Consider the following 19,075-nt stretch of genomic DNA (forward strand, 5'->3'; position numbering starts at 1 on the left):
GCACTCCTACTTCACCAACACCTCACAACTTGAGCGCGCGACTACGTCAGCTGCTCACAACACCATGGCCCACGTCACTGACTCCGTTCCCACCCCGTGGAAAGGCCACACAACTCGAGATGTTAGCAGCGCAGAGGAGACAGCGGTAACTCCTATATCCAAAGCGAAAAAAATCTCTGAGAGCCCTCGAGTCGAAAAGAGCGATGGCCAAGCTACGCCTAAGCGAACTCTTCGCAGTACTAAGTCTACCCAGACCACCCCGAGCAAAGACACAACAGTCAAAACTGTCGAAGTGGCCGCTGTATCAGAAGAATCAGACCTATCTGCATCAGTGACAAGCAGCGATGAAGGGATTGCTGCAAGGTCAGCGTCCGGGACTGAGGAGAACTCTCGCGTAGACCGCAAGGCCAAACCATTCGTCACTTCTTCGAAAGACCCTCGCGCCGTTGCTCAGGAAGATTCGTCACACGGCAAGAAGCGCGCGGCAGAAGACAAGAAAGGCGGTCGAGCGAAGCGTCAAGTACGATCATCCCAGGAGCTGGGTCTGACCTATAACAGCATCAAGGCAATCAACATGCCGCCGCGTGATATCGTGGCCGGCCAAGACCCTCCCGCTCCCACACCCGGTGCATTTCCCTATGGTGATACAGAAGATCACCAGAACAGTATGATCATCTACTTGCTAGATGACTTGGAGCACACATACTCGCAGGCGACTATCTTGTACAATAAGGCATTCCCAAGCGAGACAGTGACGGATGAAGCTGTACGTCGACGCCATATTCGGTCTCTCGAGCGCTTACAGAAGCGCTACGGTGCAAGGCCTGCTACACAGATTGGCGTAGTCGGCAGGAACATCTCGAGACGTGGAAGGCCGCGTGCGCCCCGTCTCAGTGGTATTCAGCCCGAGAAGGACTTGGTTGCTCCCTCCGAGGAGCAGACCGAAGGCGAAGGTGAAGGCGAAGTCTCGGCCCTTGAAGAGGCTTCGGCGGATACATCGATTGCTTCTTCGAAGGGTGGCTCGGTCAAAGCCATGAAACAGGCTCAGCGCGAGAAGCGGAACTACAAGAGCCACGAGTTTGACAAGGCCTGCATTGTTGTTTGGCACGATGCTGAAGGCATGTCGTTCAAGGACATCCGCAACAAGCTCGAGGAGCGCGGATGGTCCCTTGGCGTGCCCACGGTCAAGAAGGAGTATGCGAAAGCTCGTGCTCGCATCTGGGGCACGTCACCAGAACCTGCCGCCGACGATACTGAAGAAAGTCATGGAGAAGTGGTCGAAGATGAAGAAGACGGAGACGTGAACATGGAGGGGGAATCAGTTGAGCAGGAGGAGATGTGAGTTGGAGACGACGGGGTGGCAGGCGTCACCGTGCGGCGACCCGATAGTACAGGTTGGAGGCGACAAGGACTGGACATGTGATTGTAAACGTAGCAGTGTGACCACCTGATACATTGCAATGTTCTATTGAGAATCCCCACATCCGTGCACATTGCGTGAAGTGAAGGTTGAACGCGGCGATGCTTGACCGTTCTCTTTGACTAGTTTTAGCTCAACGCACGGACCACTCCACCGCGGCCTTGAACCGCGACTGGATTCCATCACTTGTACACGACACAGAGCCATTTGGCTGTATCGACACCCGCGCCCCCGAACGACCGAGAAGCCCCCCGAAGACGCACGCGAACAACCGACGCAACCACCCGGCCTGTCTCTGTGGCGCCTCGCAGTATTTCGAGCGCGGTGATAGCGTGAATGACGGCGCGCGCACCCCTCAACCGCCCTTCTGCCTCGCGGCGCGCTTTCACTTTTTGCGCTTGAGTCACACGCCTATATTAATACCTCAACTCCATTCCAACTCCCCGAACACGTCCAGCTCGACGCTTAGCTCCCATAATACCACACGCGACCATGGCCGACGAACACCCACCCCAAAATGTCGGCGGCGACTCCAACGCAGACAACGATGAGGAAGACTTCCGCAAGATCATGCAACAGATGTCGCGGGGCGCTGCCGAAGGCGAGGAGGATCTCCTGGGCGGTATCGCGGACCGGCCGCTAGATATTGGCGAGAAGGCCGACGACGCAGTCGACTACGAAGACATCAGCGATGACGACTTGCCGGACGAGGAGTTCGCGTCGGGCGAGGGCGCTGATAGCACCCAGAACTTCAGCGGAACCACTCTACAGGATTCTGGCGGCGCGGGCGACAACGAAGACGTCGACATGGACGACCTCTTCGGCGACAACCACGACGATAACGATGATCTCTTCGGCGACGATCCCAGCCACTCCGACCCGGTGCAAGAGTCTGCGCGACACGAAGACGACCCTCTCACCTCCATCGAAGACCTCGTTCAGGAAGGCTTCAGTAGTGTCGCAGAGGATAAGCCACAGTCTGCCACCCGCAACATCGCCACCAGTGTCGCACAGCAAGAGGTGGAAGAGGAAGACCCCGAGGTGCGAGAGCAGCTGGCTCTGTTCGCACAGTCTTCGCGCAAGAAAGACGAGCCGGCCGCTGCACCCGTAAAGACATCGCGAGAGGAGTTCGAGAAGATTTGGCCCAATTTTGAGGCGGACAAGCCGCCACGCTTCTTCAGTCTGGTACCTCGAAAGCGCGCTTTCTATATCCCCAAAGTTCCGCAAAAGACACCGAGACCATTCCAAACCAACAAGCTTACCTTGGACCTTGCGACGGACCAAGAAAAAAGTTTCCGGTTACATCCTACGACGACCACCGCCAAGTCAGGCCGGCAGCAAGAAGAGGAGCAGGGTGGTCTCATTCATATCACCAATACCGCCGACGAAGATGGTGATAGCGAAGATCAGTTGGAATTGGATAACCTCGACACTATCGACGACCGTGAGATGATCGGCAATGTATCCTGGAGCGACCTACGGATTGCCTGTGAGGATTGGGACGTGCCAGATGGTGCAAGCGATGTGACCATGTCCGAGGGGAACCAAGCACCAACGCCACCTGATAGCATGGGGGGCATTGACTTCGAGCAGTTATCGCCGAACAAGAAGCGGAAGCTTGGAAGCCGTGAGCAGCCCATCCAATTCTCCGTATACGATCACATGGACCTACCTGCCTGGGACGATCCCGAGCTTGAGACGGCGCGACTATCTAAGAAGATCCTTCTCGACATGAACGACCCCCATCTCCTACTGGATGTGCAGCAGCCCAGTGCAGAGCCACCAAAACCTCGGACATTAGGTGTGGGTCTCAAGCGCGACAGCCGTGGAAGTCTTGCGAACCCCATGTTCAAGCGCTACAACATCTCCAACGATGAGGCCTACGACGCGCTCAAGGAAAGCAGCCAACAGAAGGTCCGTAGTACGATTGGCCACATGAACGTTGAGCACAGCTTGCCCGCATTGAAGCTGCAATATCCTTTCTACAAGGTTGCGCTGTCCGACCGCGAACTCCGGTCCTTCCACCGTCCTACTGTCACGTTCAAGCCCGGTGAGCGAGCTAGTATCTCAGTCCTCAAATCCGTCAAAAGGAAGCACAAGAAAAACCTCAAGCCATCCGAAGCTTTCGCGTCAGCAGAAGACCTCAACATTGGCGACAACTCTGACCTCCTCCTTGCCGAGTACTCCGAGGAGTACCCCACCACGTTGTCCAACTTCGGTATGGGTGTCAAGATCCTCAACTACTACCGTCGGAAGGACATGGAAGATACTGCGCGACCAAAACCGGAAGATGGTATTGGTGAGACCTCAGTGTTGCTACCGCAAGACAAGAGCCCATTCTCGCTGTTCGGTCAGGTCGAGCCCGGCCAGCAAGTGTTGACGCTTCACAACGCCATGTACCGAGCTCCCGTGTTCAAACATAAGCCCGAACAGACCGATTTCCTTGTGAGCAGAAGCTACACTGGTGTTAATGGCCCCAAGTACTACATGCGGAATATTCCAAATCTCATGGTCGTCGGTCAGCAGTTTCCTTCTGTGGAAGTGCCCGGTACACATGCCCGCAAGGTTACCGAAGCCTCGAAGAAGCGATTGAAGATGCTCGCGTTCCGCTTGTATCGAAAGGGACAGCAGAAGAATGCGCGTCAACCTTGGGTCAGCAACGAGATGATCAAGCAGCATTTGCCTGGTACCGAGATTGCGCAGAATCGCTCTCGAATGCGAGAAATCATGAAGTACCAGAAGGACATTGGAACTTGGGAGCCGGTGCCTGGAGAGACTGTTCCCGAAGAGCCGATTCTACGAACTTGGATCAAGCCAGAAGATGTTTGTCTGATCGACTCGATGCATGCAGGTGATAAACAGCTGCAGGACGCCGGCATCAAGTCGAACGAGATCCGTGACGACGACGAAGAGGCTGACAACGAGAACGCTGATGTCAAGCTCGCGCCATGGAACACGACGAAGAACTTCCTCAACGCTTGCGCTGGCAAGGCTATGTTGGAGCTTCATGGTGACGGAGATCCTACCGGTCAAGGTCTGGGTTTCAGTTTCATCAAGGTCTCGATGAAGGGTGGTTTCAGAGATGTTGGTGAGAGTGCAGCTGATCGTCTCGATAACAAGAAGATGAAGGAGCTTGGTGGCCACAGCTACAATGTCCAGCGTCAGCAGGTCATGTACGAGAACGCCATCAAGCGCATCTGGAACAAGCAGAAGGAGAGTCTATCTGCGCAGAACCCGCCCTCCGACACCGAAGACGATGTGGACTCTGCTGTGAACCACAACAACACAGGCCGCCAGCGTTCCGAAGTCGGCACCCCGGCCGTACGTCCTGATGATGAGACCATGTCACAAATGTCTCGCAATAGCAATGCGGACAACAGCGGCAAGAAGCTCAAGATCACTCGCACTATCAAGAACAAGTACGATGAGTACGAGGATATCACGGAGGTCATCACCGACCCCGCCGTTATTCAGCTTTACATCAAGCACAAGCGACAGCAGCGTCTTCTTAACATGCGTATCGAGGACATCAAACCAACTGGCGATCCTGAAGTGGACAGGGCCCAGCAGCTGAAATTGAAGGCAGAGTTAGCGCGTCTAGCTCGCAACATTGAACGCCGTGAAGGTCGTGAAAAGGCAAAGGGTATGCACAAGTCGCAGACCGGAGAAGGTGGTGCGACTGGTGGACCAGGCAAGGGCGGAGCAACACCTCGCAAGTGCGCTAACTGCGGCGAGGTGGGTCATATCAAGACCAACAAGAAGTGCGTAGACAATCTTCCCTTTCTTCAACGAGTTTACTGACAGATTTTCCACCAGGCTCTGCCCGCTCCTCAACGGCCAACGGAAGCAGAACGATACATTCAGGGACGCAAGTGCTGCATCTCCCGCCACCGTCGTTCCTGCTACTCCATCCTTCGCCGGCTCACCGTCCTAGAACGACAATGTTACTAGCGGCACAGTGACTGACTCCATCCACTGTTCATAGTTTCGGGGCACACCATTAGTAGAGGATATGATCATGTTGCAACAACTGCTACGCATCATACCTGGTTTTTCAAGTTTGTACAAGGACGTTCGGCCTGCACAGACTATCCGACTATTAACGCATCATGTGTGGTGGTATGGGTATGGGGATTTTGAGTCTTTTTCTCTTTGAATGCATAGCATGGCGTTGGGCGGATCAGGTCAAAACGGTATTCGAAACTTGGGCTTACTTCGGTGGCTCTCATGGCGTTTATTCTTTTGTGAGCACAGGTTTTATGTGCTCCGCTCGCTACATGCGGGCAATGTAATCTGTATAACATGCTCCCTGCAGAGGGGCGGAATGAGAGTAACCAACCATCTATGAATTGTTCTTGTCCATGTTGGTGACCACGTCATTGTTTGTCGATAGATGATCTTGCCAGGTTGGCCGACTTGATCTGGCCACCCACATGTCATCTATTCCAGTAGAGTAGAGGACGTCACGTACGTTGCGAAGAAATACATGATAGTGCATCCACAGTCTCATACATTGACTATACAAGAAGATAAGAAAGAGTTGATACAGACGGCAAGAAAAAATCGCACAAAATCCATGTGAACTCTCTCGCAATGCTACGTTCACTTGAAGCAAAAATGCTTTCCCATGCAAGGTTAGTCTCCAAACACCTCCGCCAATATACACATTCCTATATTCGCCTAGAACCCCACCTCCTTTATCCTACACCACCCCATTATTCATCCAGATAACCGATCTTGCAAAATTGGTTCAGACTCCGCACATCCAACTGAGCGGTAAGCAACGCGCCGAGCATGGTCTCTTTCCGAGGTAAGATGTCTGCCTTGACTTTCCACGAGCTACCGTTGAAGTTGAAAATCTCCATGTCGTCGTCTTCATCTTCGTCATAGTCGTCCTCATCATCGTGTTCCATGTGCCCGTTTGTTTGCTGCACGCCCTTGACCAGCGGTTCGCCACCCTTTGACTTGTCACCTAGGCGTTTGAGGGTTGATAGCGCGCGATGGACGATGAGTTGGAAACCTTCCCGGTCATGGTCCATGGGCCGTTGGCCGCGATGATTTGGCGGTTGTGGGGGGTGCGGGATGGCCGCATCGGTAGCGGATAGCGACATGGCGAACTTGAGTAAGCTATGCGCCCAGCCGTCTTCCGACTCGAGCCATGAGCGACAGATACCAGTTTCGGGCCCTGGAGCTAGGCTGGCGAGTATGTCTGCCGCCAACATGCCCTGCATCAGGTATGCTTTCCGCGACTCTGCGACACGCGCTTCGAACATGCGCACCTCCTTCGGGCGTGGCTCTTTCATCTGGTACATCTTGTTCTCAATGTAGTTGCGGTCCGGCACAACGGAGATGGCGAGGGCGAAGGAACGCGTTAGGAGGTCATACGCAGGGATAGATGTTGCCTCGTTGATGAAGATTTGCTTGTAGTAGGTCCGGTTGGGATCATCGCGAGCGAGGAGTTTGGCAAGACTATCAACGGCCGAAGGAAGATAGCGTTGGATTTGCGGGTTGAAGGGTGTGAATTTGACAGGCTCAGCGGGTCGTGGAACTGGAGCAAAAGCGCAGAGAAAGTGCAACACGGCGTATGCGTCTTCACGGTTTGGCAACACAACCTTCGCGCTTGTGTTGGAGAAGAAGGTGACTACGTCCTTCATGAAGTCGAAGGTATTGATATGCGATCGTAGCAATAGTACTCGGGTTCCGACAAGCCGTATGAAGTTTGCGAGAAACTTGATCACTGGAGCGCTGACCAAAGAGTCGTGGTTGACCTCGAGGAAAGAAAGGTTTCGGAATATGGTGGTGATTGCCAGCAGCCGGTCTGCAGTACGATCGAGCATGTACTCCTTCGTACCAGCCTGTGGGAGTTCTTGTAGTGCCGAGGCTTCCTCGCGACAGTGATGTAGGACGTCCTCGTATGGGGTGAGATCGATGATATCAGTGACTTCGGGATTGTCGTTGCCCAGTATCTCCAGCTGATCTTCGGCGTACTCCACCAGCACTTCTGTCAAGTCGTCGCAGTGCGACAAATTAAACTGTACGGTGTTGTCATATGTTATGCGCGTCAAGGTATCCAGCCCCAAGCGCACCTCTGCATGTAATCCGGACTTGATACTCATGATGATGGCTCGAACGTCGATCACACCCATCTCCGGTAGTAACGGAACATTTGGTTTGTAGTTTGTAATTGTGTCGATCATGTTCTTGAAGTTGTCGGAGTCGAAGTCGAGACCTCCCCATGTATCTTGCGTCCGGTAGGCGGGTTGATAGACCCTCGTGCCATCATCTTGCTCAATCACTGGTTTGCGTTTCTCGGGTTCCTCAACGGCGGCCGAGGCTGAATCTGCGGCAGCGTTCTCTTCTTGCTTCATTGGTGACGACTGCGATTGGCCGGGCTCTTGTCCCTGAGTAGGTGTCCCTTCCAGCTGTCTGCTGAGGCTTTTTCGCGCGTTTCCGTCCGGCTGTGGTGTGGTGCCGTTGACGCTTGGTAGCGCTGCATTGCTCTGTAAAGGCGTCGACTGGTGTGGATGTGGGGAAGGGTCGAGTTGCTGATGCGGCTGTTGGGCAGGCGGAAGCGATTGCCGTTGCTGCTGTTGCTGCTTCATAGCTTCCTGTGATCTCTGTAGTTGCTGCAGATATTCCTGGTGTCCTGCAGCATTGACTTGTTGTCCCGGCATAGTCGGTCTCGTTGGCGACATCTGCTGACCCACAGAACCCATCTGGTTCATCTGGCCCATTTGACCCATTTGATTCATCTGTCCCATTTGGCCCATCTGTCCCATCTGTCCCTGCGTAGGCATACCCTTCTGTTGCATTTGCTGTTGTCTTTGCAGATAGGCGGTCTCGTAGAGGCTTAGATTCTGTTCGTATATCTGGCGCAATTCGTTGGGGGCGTTTGGAAACTGTTGTGGATGTATGTTCATCATTTGCGCGATCCTAGGCCAACCGTTTTGTTGCGTCACAAATCGATGGCCCTTGAAGCGCATGACGGCCGCGTAAAGGTTCTGGAGATTTGTTGGCCGACCGGCGCAGAGTGGCTGGTGGTTGAAGGGTCTATTATGCTGGGCCATCAGCGCCTGAACATTCTTAATGAACTGGTTGTACTGTGACTGCGGGTTCTGTGCCTGCCCTTGAGCCTGCATCATGTTCTGCTGCATGCCCGGATGCTGCATTGGGTTTTGCATTGGATTCTGCATTGCGCCTGGCATCTGCGCGCCTGGCTGCTGTCCTTGTCGCGCAGCCATGTTGCTCGCGGCAAGATTGCCCAACTGCTGCTGCTGTTGCAGGCGCATTGCGTATTGCCTTTGCGCCTCTTGCTGTCGACTCTGGAGATTTTGTGATAGTTGCACCGACTGTACGGGGAACTGGTTTCCGGAATTAGCATTGAAGGCTTGATTCATAGGTGAAGCCTGGAAGTTCATGGGTGACATCTGCGGCGCATGGGGATTTTGCGCAGGTGAGGCCGTGTTCATGCGCTGGCCTCCCATCTGGCCGGGCGCGAAGTGCTGGCTCTGCATGGTGGGCGAGGGCGTGTTAGTGAAGCCTTGTTGGTGCTGGAAGCCGAATTGGGCTTGCTGTGAAGGTGTCTGAGAGCGCGATAAAGATAGAGCGGCGCCGGACGAGTCTCGTTTCTGGGGGACCGAGGGCATGGGATTGAACGGGCGCGCGCCATTCATTTGGGGTGTTGCGATTGCGCTCGGATCGATGAAGCTCGACGGATCGTACATGCCGTTCTGGGGGGATTGGAAGTCCATGATGGTGCGCTACTGCCGCGAGCAGTCAAGAGCGGCGGCGGGCAGGGAGGGGACAGGCGCGTGAAGGTAAGGACGAGGAAGAGAGCGATAGGCGCACGTGAGTGTCTGGGTTGGATATGGCTAGTGGTCCGTCAGCACGCATGTTGATGTTTAGATGGACGCGCCTCTAGCAGCAGCCCTCCGACGAGACGCAGGCGCAGGACAGGGACGCGGCAGGCGGAGGCAGGATGAGATAATACACACCGGGCGCGACAATAGACCGACGCTAAAAGGATCTTCTCATCAGGGCACGACGGATAACGAGTGGCTTTGAATGCGGTCGATAACTTGACGCACCGCAGACGCGCTTTGCGGACTATGCGTTGCTGAGAGCGGAGGAAGGAACAGTTTTCTTGGCAGAATCCCAGCCTCTACTTACTCTAGCCTGGTCGGGAGCATCACGAGACCTAGCAGTGTCCGCGACTCCAAAACAGAGCGCACGTCGCCCGCAGAGCAGAAGCAGCCGCAGAGTCTCCAAAACAAACACGCAGGCCACAGTCGCATCCGGAGCCGTAGACGCGTTCGCGCGTTGCGACAGACCAGTGGAGTGCCTGCGTTGCCGGCAACTCACAAGCCTAGCCTAACTCAATTTGATTTGATTTCTCCGGGTCTTTGGCCGTCGTGACACGGAAACACACGTCTCTCCACTTATTACATCACTTTGTTCCTGCAGAAATGGCGCTGTTATCGCACAGCTGGGTGTCGAGAGTGGGCACACCCAGACCGCTTGACTCTGCGTCGAGAGCCCAGCCAACCGTTGAACCGCCCCAAGCTACTCCCAGAGTCAGCGCACCAGTGTCCTCGTCCGATACTTGACGCAATCCTGCCTCTCTGCTCTGCCCTTGAATACGATGCAAATTCGCAACAATCCTATACCTGTTGGTGATCGGCGCGTCACACGCCAGCAATCTACCACGGCGACTGGGGGTATACATGTCAGATTCGGCGCTTGTGCCATCGTACACACACATCGAGGCCCATACTCTATGCTGTTGTCTTCATACTCTATAATTTTCACAAAGCATTCCTCGATCAATACAGGTCAGGTAATTAGTCCCCGGTCGTTGTCGTGAACCGGCGCGGGATTTAAACACTTCAAGGGGGCCAGGTAAAACTAGACTTTAGAGCTGATTCGTACTCCACATCTGTTTCCAGCCAGAAGGAAAGGTCACACCGCGAGTTGAATAACGTCCCTCATACAGGCCCATTACATAGCTGTCTCGAGCCATGAGCAAGGGTCTTCGACTATCCCTTTAGCATACCATAGAAGCCTGGTCGCAGTGGGCACGGGTATTGACGCGCAATACCGATGTGTTACAATCTCATACTGTCCTAGTGTATAGGTCTGCCTGCGTGTAATAAGAGCGTCGTGAATTTACTTTTTCATGTGTCGCAACAGATGGCGTCTGAGCTAGCTGGCTGGAGCCCTGGAGTGATCGTCAAGCTCACGTGACGTCGGCGGCACCGCCTCGCATTGCCCGATCGCGCCTTCCATGAGCTTCATCAACATTGCGACACACAAGCACCGCCTTCACCAACATCCCGCCACAAACAATCACCACTGACGAATACTGTCTCTCACTGCTGATATCCCCCACCGACTTACAACTATACAAAGTCCATCCAGCTACTATCATCATGGCTGATACCGCCATGGAGAACCCGGCCAACACCGTCCCGCCGCACAAGAAGCAGCTCCCGTCGTCGATACCCAACTTTGATACCCTGGAGGGCTTCTCCACCGAGGGCAGCGATGACTACTCGACCTTCAAGAAGCTGCAACGTCAATTAGAGTTCGTAGCGCTCAGGCACATGGAACCGCAGGTGGCTAACAGTCGCAGGTACATCCATCTACAGGAAGAGTATATCAAAGATGAGCAACGGAGTCTGAAGCGAGAGTTGGTCAGGGCACAGGAGGAGATCAAGCGCATTCAGAGTGTACCGCTGGTGATCGGGCAGTTCATGGAGGCCATCGACCAGAAGTAAGCTTCAACACAGGCACAGCGCTTGCGTCATGACACTAACACGCGCAGCACCGGTATCGTACAATCGTCCACCGGCTCCAACTATGTCGTCCGCATCCTCTCCACTCTCGATCGCGAACTCCTCAAGCCATCGTCATCCGTCGCGCTGCACCGCCACTCAAATGCCCTCGTCGACATCCTGCCACCAGAGGCCGACTCCTCGATTGCCATGCTTGGTCAAGACGAGAAGCCAGATATCACGTACGCTGACGTTGGAGGTCTAGATATGCAGAAGCAGGAGATTCGGGAAGCTGTTGAACTGCCGCTCACACACTTCGACCTCTACAAGCAGATCGGTATCGACCCACCGCGCGGTGTACTGCTATACGGACCTCCGGGTACAGGAAAGACCATGTTGGTGAAGGCTGTAGCAAACAGCACGACCGCGTCCTTCATCCGTGTTGTCGGTTCAGAGTTCGTACAGAAGTACCTGGGTGAAGGCCCACGTATGGTTCGTGACGTGTTCAGAATGGCCCGCGAGAACTCACCATCCATCATTTTTATCGATGAGATTGATGCTATTGCTACAAAACGTTTCGATGCGCAGACAGGTGCCGACCGAGAAGTTCAGCGTATCCTGCTCGAGCTGCTCAACCAGATGGACGGTTTCGACCAGACGTCCAACGTAAAGGTCATCATGGCGACGAACCGCGCGGATACCCTCGACCCTGCGCTGCTCCGACCTGGTCGTCTCGACAGGAAGATCGAGTTCCCTTCGCTACGCGACCGCCGTGAGCGCCGTCTTATCTTCTCCACCATCGCTAGCAAGATGAGCTTGTCGCCTGAGGTAGACCTTGACAGCTTGATCGTCCGAAACGACCCCCTCTCCGGTGCCATCATCGCAGCTATCATGCAGGAAGCGGGTCTGAGGGCCGTACGCAAGAATAGGTACAATATTATCCAGAGCGATTTGGAGGAGGCATACACCAGCCAGGTCAAGGGTGCGGCAGAGGCCGACAAGTTCGATTTCTACAAGTAAGCGCATCGCTACTTGTAGGGGACATGAGAAGGGGCATGCGCCATTGTACTACTAGATAGACTAGGCCCTGGGGTCTCGTACCCTATGAGGCTATATACCGTGGTCGCTTGGGTAATGCATGAAACAACATGAATATCACCTTGACTACGCCTCGATTGCTGTTGTGTGATCTAGACGTTGCGTTTCATCTAGACCAGGGCTTGTGCACTACTAAGCTACATTCTTCACGTTCAGGCAAAAGGAAGTGGAAGAGAATATTCCCATGTTTACCACATTGGGCGAAAACACCCCATATTCTATATACTCAATCTTTGGCTTACTGCGTCTGTCGGATTGAACATGTCTTCAAGCATGGCTGTATTGTTCTAATTCGGCAAAATATGTCAAGATGGTCATTGATTTGCTACTGCGATAACAATGTATATACACAACACGCAAATCTTGTTGTTGGTGAGTGAGTAAATTTTAAGAATTATATGACGTACCAACGTAGACAATAGACTATGCAGTACAGCACAGGGCAGTTCTTGTACACGGGAAAAACTCTAGGTATTTCACGAGATTTTGCTTGATAATGTATCTAGTACACTTCTTACACGTTGACATCGATCTTGTATCGCCATCTATAAGCCATTCTAGTTACACACCAACAATATCAATGGAGACGAGCTTACTTAATTATATGCATTTATAACTTCTTTCGTCTATCTACCAGATATGCCACCAAACGCTCCTTTCTGACAGCATACCCGCTTCTCCTTCCCTTTTCCACGCCGTCTCTTCTTGGTATCAACGGCAACTCGCAACCAAAATCCACCAACAACTATTATTGCTTCTTCTCCTTCCTCCTCCATCCACCCGACTAGAAACTATCCTACAAAGACACGCAGCAGCGGCAACCGACTCCACGCACTAGCACCTCAAGTTCGGCAAAGACAGAGGCAAAGGACAACAATTGCACCGCAGGCCATCCGTTCCATTCCGTAATCCAACAATAAGGGAGAAGAGCTACATGTCTCCCAGAAAGGAAAGAGAAGAAAAAAGAGAAAAAATGTGACAAAGGAAAAGCAGGAGCGACTCGACGCCCTATAGTAACGGGCGGCGGCTCATGGTATCATGCATTCGCGACGCAAGGGAGCGACAAAGGAAAGGTCCGGTGGATTGCCAGACAGTATGCAAAAGGCGTTGTATGAGAAGTTATGGTGAAATGACGAGTTCGGTACAGATTCGTTAACCAGTTTAGCCGACCCTGATAGTGGTCTCTAATGGCGTGCGCGGTAGATCTTTGTCCAAAGAGGCTCTGGGTATGCCTCCCCTCTTGTCCTCCTTTGGTGGTGTGGGTGGTCCAGAGTGCCTGTTGGGCATGTATTCTGCGTCCTTTGCCGGTGTAGGCGGGCGCCCATCGCTACTCGCGGTGCCAGAGTCCTTCGGCGGTGTAGGCGGCGGCCTTCCCTGTGCATGATCCCTTTCCCTGGATGTAGACCTGGCTCTGGCTTCAAGTCGTGGAGGGCCGAGGTAGGGCGCTCCTGTGGGTGGTGGTACTGATGACTTCTCGCTACTCGTATTGGCAGCATGGCGATCTGAGGCACTCCGGTTGCTGTGCCCGCCAACACTTGAAGATTCACCGGCCTCTTCCACCACAGGCAGAGTGGTCCCAATCTCTCCTCTTTCCGCCGACGGACTACGTACTGCCCTCAAGTGTAGATTCGGTACGTTTTCTTCACCATGACCTTGTCGCCGCGAGCGGTCGGCTTGATGCTCGGCCTTCTCCAGGACACGGTCGGTCGACGATCGCTGCGCAGCAGTCGCATTGACACCGTCAAGGGAGAGTTCGTTGAGATCGTTTGTGGCCTCTTCCATCTTCTCACGCTCGGCCGCTTCTCTAGTCTTGGTGACACCGCTGATGAACTTGATGAATCGATCGCCGTATCGCTCGGGAGGTATAGCAGATATTTGAGACTCGGTATTAGCAATGCCTTTAATAAAGTGCTCCATACGTTTGATGAAAGAGTACTAGAGTATAATTAGTATTTGGCGAGGCCTACGCGCGGTACGCTGCAAACTTACGTGTGTCAGACAGTCGATAATGCCAAGGTAGTATATCTCCTCTCCGGGGGTTTCGTCCTCGTGAGTGGCTCGGAAGCCACCATCGTCAGAATAGAAGTAGAAGTTCCGGTTAGGATCCTCCAACTCATTCGGCATCTTGCTAGACGTCTGACCCATGGGTACTGGTTTCTGTGTCTTGACCATCTGCCTCAGTTCCCTTGCTTTCCGAGCACTCTCCAACTTCGAAGGCGTGCGCATAAGCTGATTCGGTTGGGGCTCTGGTGCCTCCTCTCCACCTGGTGAAAAGACTTTGAGTGTCTTGTCTCGCAGGTTCTCCTCGTTACCCTTTTCCAGGTCGTGGATACCAATGAGGAGCGAGTAGTCCATTATGTGTAAGCGCTGCAGCAACTTGACGTCTCTTTGCATCTGTTCAATGAACATCTTCTTCTTGGACGGCCCTAACTCAAGATGCTGGTTTCTGCGTAACCAATTGAGGTCCTTCAGTGTCGCGCGGGGGTTGGTTGCCAAGTTCTCTTCCTTAAAGTCTCGCCCAATGGTAGAGCCCTTGAGGTCGAATGTGCTGTGGATGTCTCGATGTGGGGGAAACAGGTTGTTCATGACGACGAAGTGGATCTTGCGTCCATAGGGTATCTTGACGCGATGCAGGCCGTAAAACTGGGAAAGTAGAGTGTTTGGGTTCTCCTGCACGTGGTTGTAGTAGTCCTTGAGAATCTTGCGGAGGAACTTGTGTTCAGCGTGGTGGATAGTTTTGATAATGTACTTGTAGTCGCGGGAGAAATAGAAGAAGCTGCCGCTCTTGCCGGGAGAGCCGAGCTCGGAAAGGATGTATTTGCTGGTCAGCGACACGAGATAATCGGCAGGGTCGAGCTTGAAGGTAGTGCGGAGATGGCGGAAGACCCATGGTGCATAGTCCTTGAACTTGAAGTCGTATTTGGCGGAAGGAGTAAGCTCGTTACCAGTTCTGTCAAAGTGTCAGTATTGTGCGAACGAGCAAAGATCAGAGGTCTGCCAGACGAAGTGGAGATGAACTCTAGCAGGTGCTTGATGTTGCAAGGAAAGCCGACCGGCACATACATGTCAAACGAGAACTTGTGCTTCGCGTCAAAGTCGGCATCAGTGAGATCTCGGTCCATCTTGGCGTTGGTTCGCGAGACGGTGAAGCGGATACCCGTCAACATGTTGTAGGCGGTCACCCAGTTGACGTGGTTCTGGTCGACCTTGGTGCCTACCACGACGCGGTCTTCGTCTTCGTCCTCCTTGCGCTTCCGCTTACTTGCCCGCTTCTGGCGGATGTGCTCAGCCCAGCGCGCGGCCTCATCGTCCTGGGGCACCTCGTCGAGATGCATGTCGGAGTTGACGGAGCGTGTGGTCCGACGCACAAGCGACATGGAGCCTCTCCGTTTGTGCGGTGTGGAAGGCGAGAAGCGTCCACTAGCGCTGATGACGTCGTCGGTGTTGTTCTGGGGTTCGCGGGCGCGCGATGTTTGCAGCTTGGGGACCTCGAGGGTATGACGTTGCTGCAGACGATGAGGCTGTTGAGAGGGGCTGGGGTTGTTGTGGTTGAAGGCAGGCGGGGAGGAGACGCGATGCGCTTGGCTCGGTACCTGCAGACTGGACGTGCCCTCGTCGGGTTGGGGCTGCGGCGACGGCGACGTGGGAGGATGGGAGACGGCGCCGACGTGCGGAACATAGAAGTCCCTGCTTGCTTCTTTGGTGCCGTCCTGAGCATCCATCTGGCCGAGCTCGACGTGCGTGGTGCTGCCACAGAGGCGGTCCTTGGTCTTGCTGCTGTGTATCGAGGCGAAGTAGCCGTCGTCCCTGCTCGGGCGCTCGCTCGACTGCCTCTGCGTGTCGAGCGACTTGGTGTTGGAGCTGTCGGCGTCCATGTAGTCTCCTCTGCTCCGGGCATGACGTGCGTCGTCCTGGGACAGGCGCTTGTCGATGCTCGCGGGCCTGGGTGGGCGGCCGTTTGCCATGGGCTGCATTCCATTGGCCATCTTCCCGTTCATCGCGGCAGCGGTGCCATTGGGGGGCGAGCGGTCCGAGGGCGAGCGCGCGGGGGGAGGCGGTGATGTTTGAGCATGTGCAAAGGAAGAGCGGTCGGTTGCTTCGGCGCCATACGAGGGCATCATCTGCGACTCATGGATGGTTACGCTCATCAAAGAGGCAGCCTTTCCCGAGCGCTGCGGAGGAGGGGTCGGCGGAGCGTGAGAAGCCAGTGTGTGTGTGCGACGTGTGGCTGGTGAAGGTCGGGTTGGGCGTCGTCCGGGGGATTGCGTAGTGCAGCGCCGGCAGAGACTAGGTACCAGAGCGGAGCAGAGCAGAGCAGAGCAGAGCAGAGCAGAGCAGCACTGGGCGGAGGCAGCGGCGGGGCGGCAGGCGCTGGAGCAATGGGGGTCGTGATAAGAAAAACGGTGGGCGCAAGAATGGGCGTGGGTGTGTCGGCGGCCAGGAGTCGAGTCGAGCTGTGATGCTCAATAGTTGGCACTTCGCTCAGCCCTTTGCTCGCCGGGCGCGATCCGACTTCCGTCTTGCGCTAGCCTTGGCAGGTGGACAGTGCCTTATTGCGCGCTGCGAAGCCACCAGCAACATGACCACGGGCCCGGCTCCTGCTGCATTACGGCAGTTTCAATGCAGTCGGACATGCTGGGCCCCATTCACCACTGCATTGCGCTGCTTTTCACGCCCCAAAGACCCCATCGCTGCGATACTTGGATATCTTGTCTGCGTTGCGCGCGCCCGTAGAGAGAGATTGCGCGTCTGGATTAAGAACAGGCGGCATGCATCCCTCAGCCACACCAATAGTCCCAGCAGCCCGGGTGCGGCGTCATGCTGTGGCTCGCAATCACCCTATTCTTAACCATGCCGTGCCAAACAGAAGGTTATTTTCTACACCAAGCCGCACCTTGCTATTGCTATTGCTATGCAGTCCCCATCCATGCAGCCCACGTTGTCGCCCCGAGCACCGGACAACAGAGGAGGCGAGCCGGCCTTGCCCTGCGCCGCACGCTGCCCACTTCTGTCTTCGGCTCTATTTAGATCCAGCTCCACTCCCAATCTCCTGGCTAACCCAGCCCTGTTTTCGTCCGCCCATCACAGAATGCGCAATGCCTGGGCGACCAAGTAAGGGTCCAGTGCTCCATCAAATACATGTCCTCCCCGCAATGTCCAGGCGTATCACATCTGACCAGTCTGGAACATCCTCACACTCGACAGTGCATCTCTGTTGAGCAGTGCGCACTCGGGGCCAACATTGAAGATCCGCGCTCTCCACGCTAACCATCTTTGGCTTCCCTTTATGTGCCCTGCACGCCAACATATATACCCATGCTTGAGCATGCGACTCCAGTAATGGCGAGTTCAAAGTGCTTGTCGCACCTGAGACGAGATGGAAACTTCCAAATCTCAAAACACCCTTATCGCGCAGTCGGTGTATGGCTGGGAGGACTTGATAGATAGGCAGTGACCGCGCTGTCTTCATCCCACAGCAATCCGATGCTTGTCGCCGGCCCTCAGCGAACAGACTTCGGTATTTGGCAGCGTCTTCCTGATGACACCCTCTTCCACCATCTTCTTCACTTCGTCAACCGCGTGCTGTGCAATCTGAGTCAACTTGACTGCCCAACCCCGATTGTCCTTGTCTGCATCATGGGCAGATATCCAGGCTTTGGCATACAGACTCTTGGCTATCTCTGTGCCACCGGGACTGCCAGCTGATATGTTACCTCCAAGCCACCAAGGATTCTCAACGCAGTCAAAAGAATGTAGAAGCGCGGTGAGGGGAAGCGCAGATTCCGACACAAGGTAGGAGCTTGCGTAAGGACGAATCACGTCGTACGAAACACCGTGAGGTGAGTAAATGACAGACAAGGTCTTCTCCCGATCGTTGTTTGGTGACGGCACCAGCGTACGGGGCGATGAGGCGATTGTCATTGGCGATCCTGGAGAGGGGGGCGGGCTCATAGGCAGGTTGATGTAGTGCATTGGGCTTAGCGACGAGAGTACGGTGCAAGGAGGCCGATATGTTATCCCGATCGCGTGATGTACCTTGGAAAGGTCCCGCTTGGCTGGAATCCAAGTCACCGTCACCTCACCACATGTCCCTCGGGGAGACGGCGGCGGTAATACTATACGGTGTATGGACTGGCCATCTCCCTCGACGTACTTCGGCAGAGCGTGCACAAGGCTGGGACGAAAGTGTTTCCATGAGCGAATCTTCTTGGCCGCAGACGGTATGGCTAGAATAGTCGCATCGCAGTCTGGTGGGAGTTGGCGCAAGGTAGCTTCATGGCAGTGGTCTGGCTTGTCTTGGGATATAAGCACGAGGTCGGGTTCGCGGTCAAGGTCTCTCAGGCTCGCGACGGATGGTTTCGCTCTCTGTACAGAATGCGAGAAGATGGAGTTTAGGATGATGGAGGGCCCTGAAAGCCAGGCTGGTCAGGAAACATTAGCACCCATCTACAAGTCGGCCTCCAGCAATATCGAACGCGATCTTCAGAAACTTACGGTCAACCAGAATCGTGAACGATCCTGGGAACAATCCCGGCGACGATAGTGGGGCAGCGGGTGGGTCAAAAGTAAGGAGAAAAGAAGTGTCTCCATTCAGCGACTCAACGGAGAGAGCCATACTAGCGGAGAACAAGTGCAAAACAATGTCGGCCACGCGCACGACGGGGTAACGGCAAACTAAGACATGAAGAAAGGGAGGCGAGGCGACGGGCTACGCGCTGCCGTGTCAGTCTGTGATGCCCATGTCAATGATGATTGCGGGCTTGCGCCATCGCCTTGGAACGCT

General features: G+C 54.5%; 6 protein-coding genes across 6 annotated transcripts; 3 read left to right on the top strand and 3 right to left on the bottom strand.

The window, feature by feature from the left end:
* Positions 1-64: 64 nt before the first annotated feature.
* Positions 65-1,342, top strand: J4E90_000768 (uncharacterized protein; the record flags this gene model as incomplete). The annotated part of the gene is made up of 1 exon (XM_051430363.1): positions 65-1,342. One exon carries the CDS (start codon positions 65-67, stop codon positions 1,340-1,342), a length of 1,278 nt encoding a protein of 425 aa, XP_051295850.1.
* A 570-nt stretch (positions 1,343-1,912) lies between these two features.
* J4E90_000769 (uncharacterized protein) lies at positions 1,913-5,354 on the top strand (the record flags this gene model as incomplete). The annotated part of the gene is made up of 2 exons (XM_051430364.1): positions 1,913-5,181; positions 5,237-5,354. The coding sequence occupies 2 exons, from the start codon at positions 1,913-1,915 to the stop codon at positions 5,352-5,354; spliced, it is 3,387 nt and encodes a 1,128-aa protein (XP_051295851.1).
* A 781-nt stretch (positions 5,355-6,135) lies between these two features.
* Positions 6,136-9,171, bottom strand: J4E90_000770 (uncharacterized protein; the record flags this gene model as incomplete). The annotated part of the gene is made up of 1 exon (XM_051430365.1): positions 6,136-9,171. One exon carries the CDS (start codon positions 9,169-9,171, stop codon positions 6,136-6,138), a length of 3,036 nt encoding a protein of 1,011 aa, XP_051295852.1.
* Positions 9,172-10,848: 1,677 nt separating this feature from the next.
* On the top strand, positions 10,849-12,213 carry J4E90_000771 (uncharacterized protein; the record flags this gene model as incomplete). Its single annotated transcript, XM_051430366.1, has 3 exons — positions 10,849-11,003; positions 11,052-11,192; positions 11,244-12,213. 3 exons carry the CDS (start codon positions 10,849-10,851, stop codon positions 12,211-12,213), a joined length of 1,266 nt encoding a protein of 421 aa, XP_051295853.1.
* A 1,239-nt stretch (positions 12,214-13,452) lies between these two features.
* On the bottom strand, positions 13,453-16,412 carry J4E90_000772 (uncharacterized protein; the record flags this gene model as incomplete). The annotated part of the gene is made up of 3 exons (XM_051430367.1): positions 13,453-14,226; positions 14,281-15,241; positions 15,355-16,412. 3 exons carry the CDS (start codon positions 16,410-16,412, stop codon positions 13,453-13,455), a joined length of 2,793 nt encoding a protein of 930 aa, XP_051295854.1.
* A 1,345-nt stretch (positions 16,413-17,757) lies between these two features.
* J4E90_000773 (uncharacterized protein) lies at positions 17,758-18,907 on the bottom strand (the record flags this gene model as incomplete). Its single annotated transcript, XM_051430368.1, has 2 exons — positions 17,758-18,713; positions 18,787-18,907. 2 exons carry the CDS (start codon positions 18,905-18,907, stop codon positions 17,758-17,760), a joined length of 1,077 nt encoding a protein of 358 aa, XP_051295855.1.
* Positions 18,908-19,075: the final 168 nt, after the last annotated feature.

The sequence above is a fragment of the Alternaria incomplexa genome (genome assembly GCF_024043165.1).
Source record: "Alternaria incomplexa strain BMP 0042 chromosome Unknown scaffold_1, whole genome shotgun sequence".
In the NCBI taxonomy this organism is placed as follows: Eukaryota; Fungi; Ascomycota; class Dothideomycetes; order Pleosporales; family Pleosporaceae; genus Alternaria; species Alternaria incomplexa.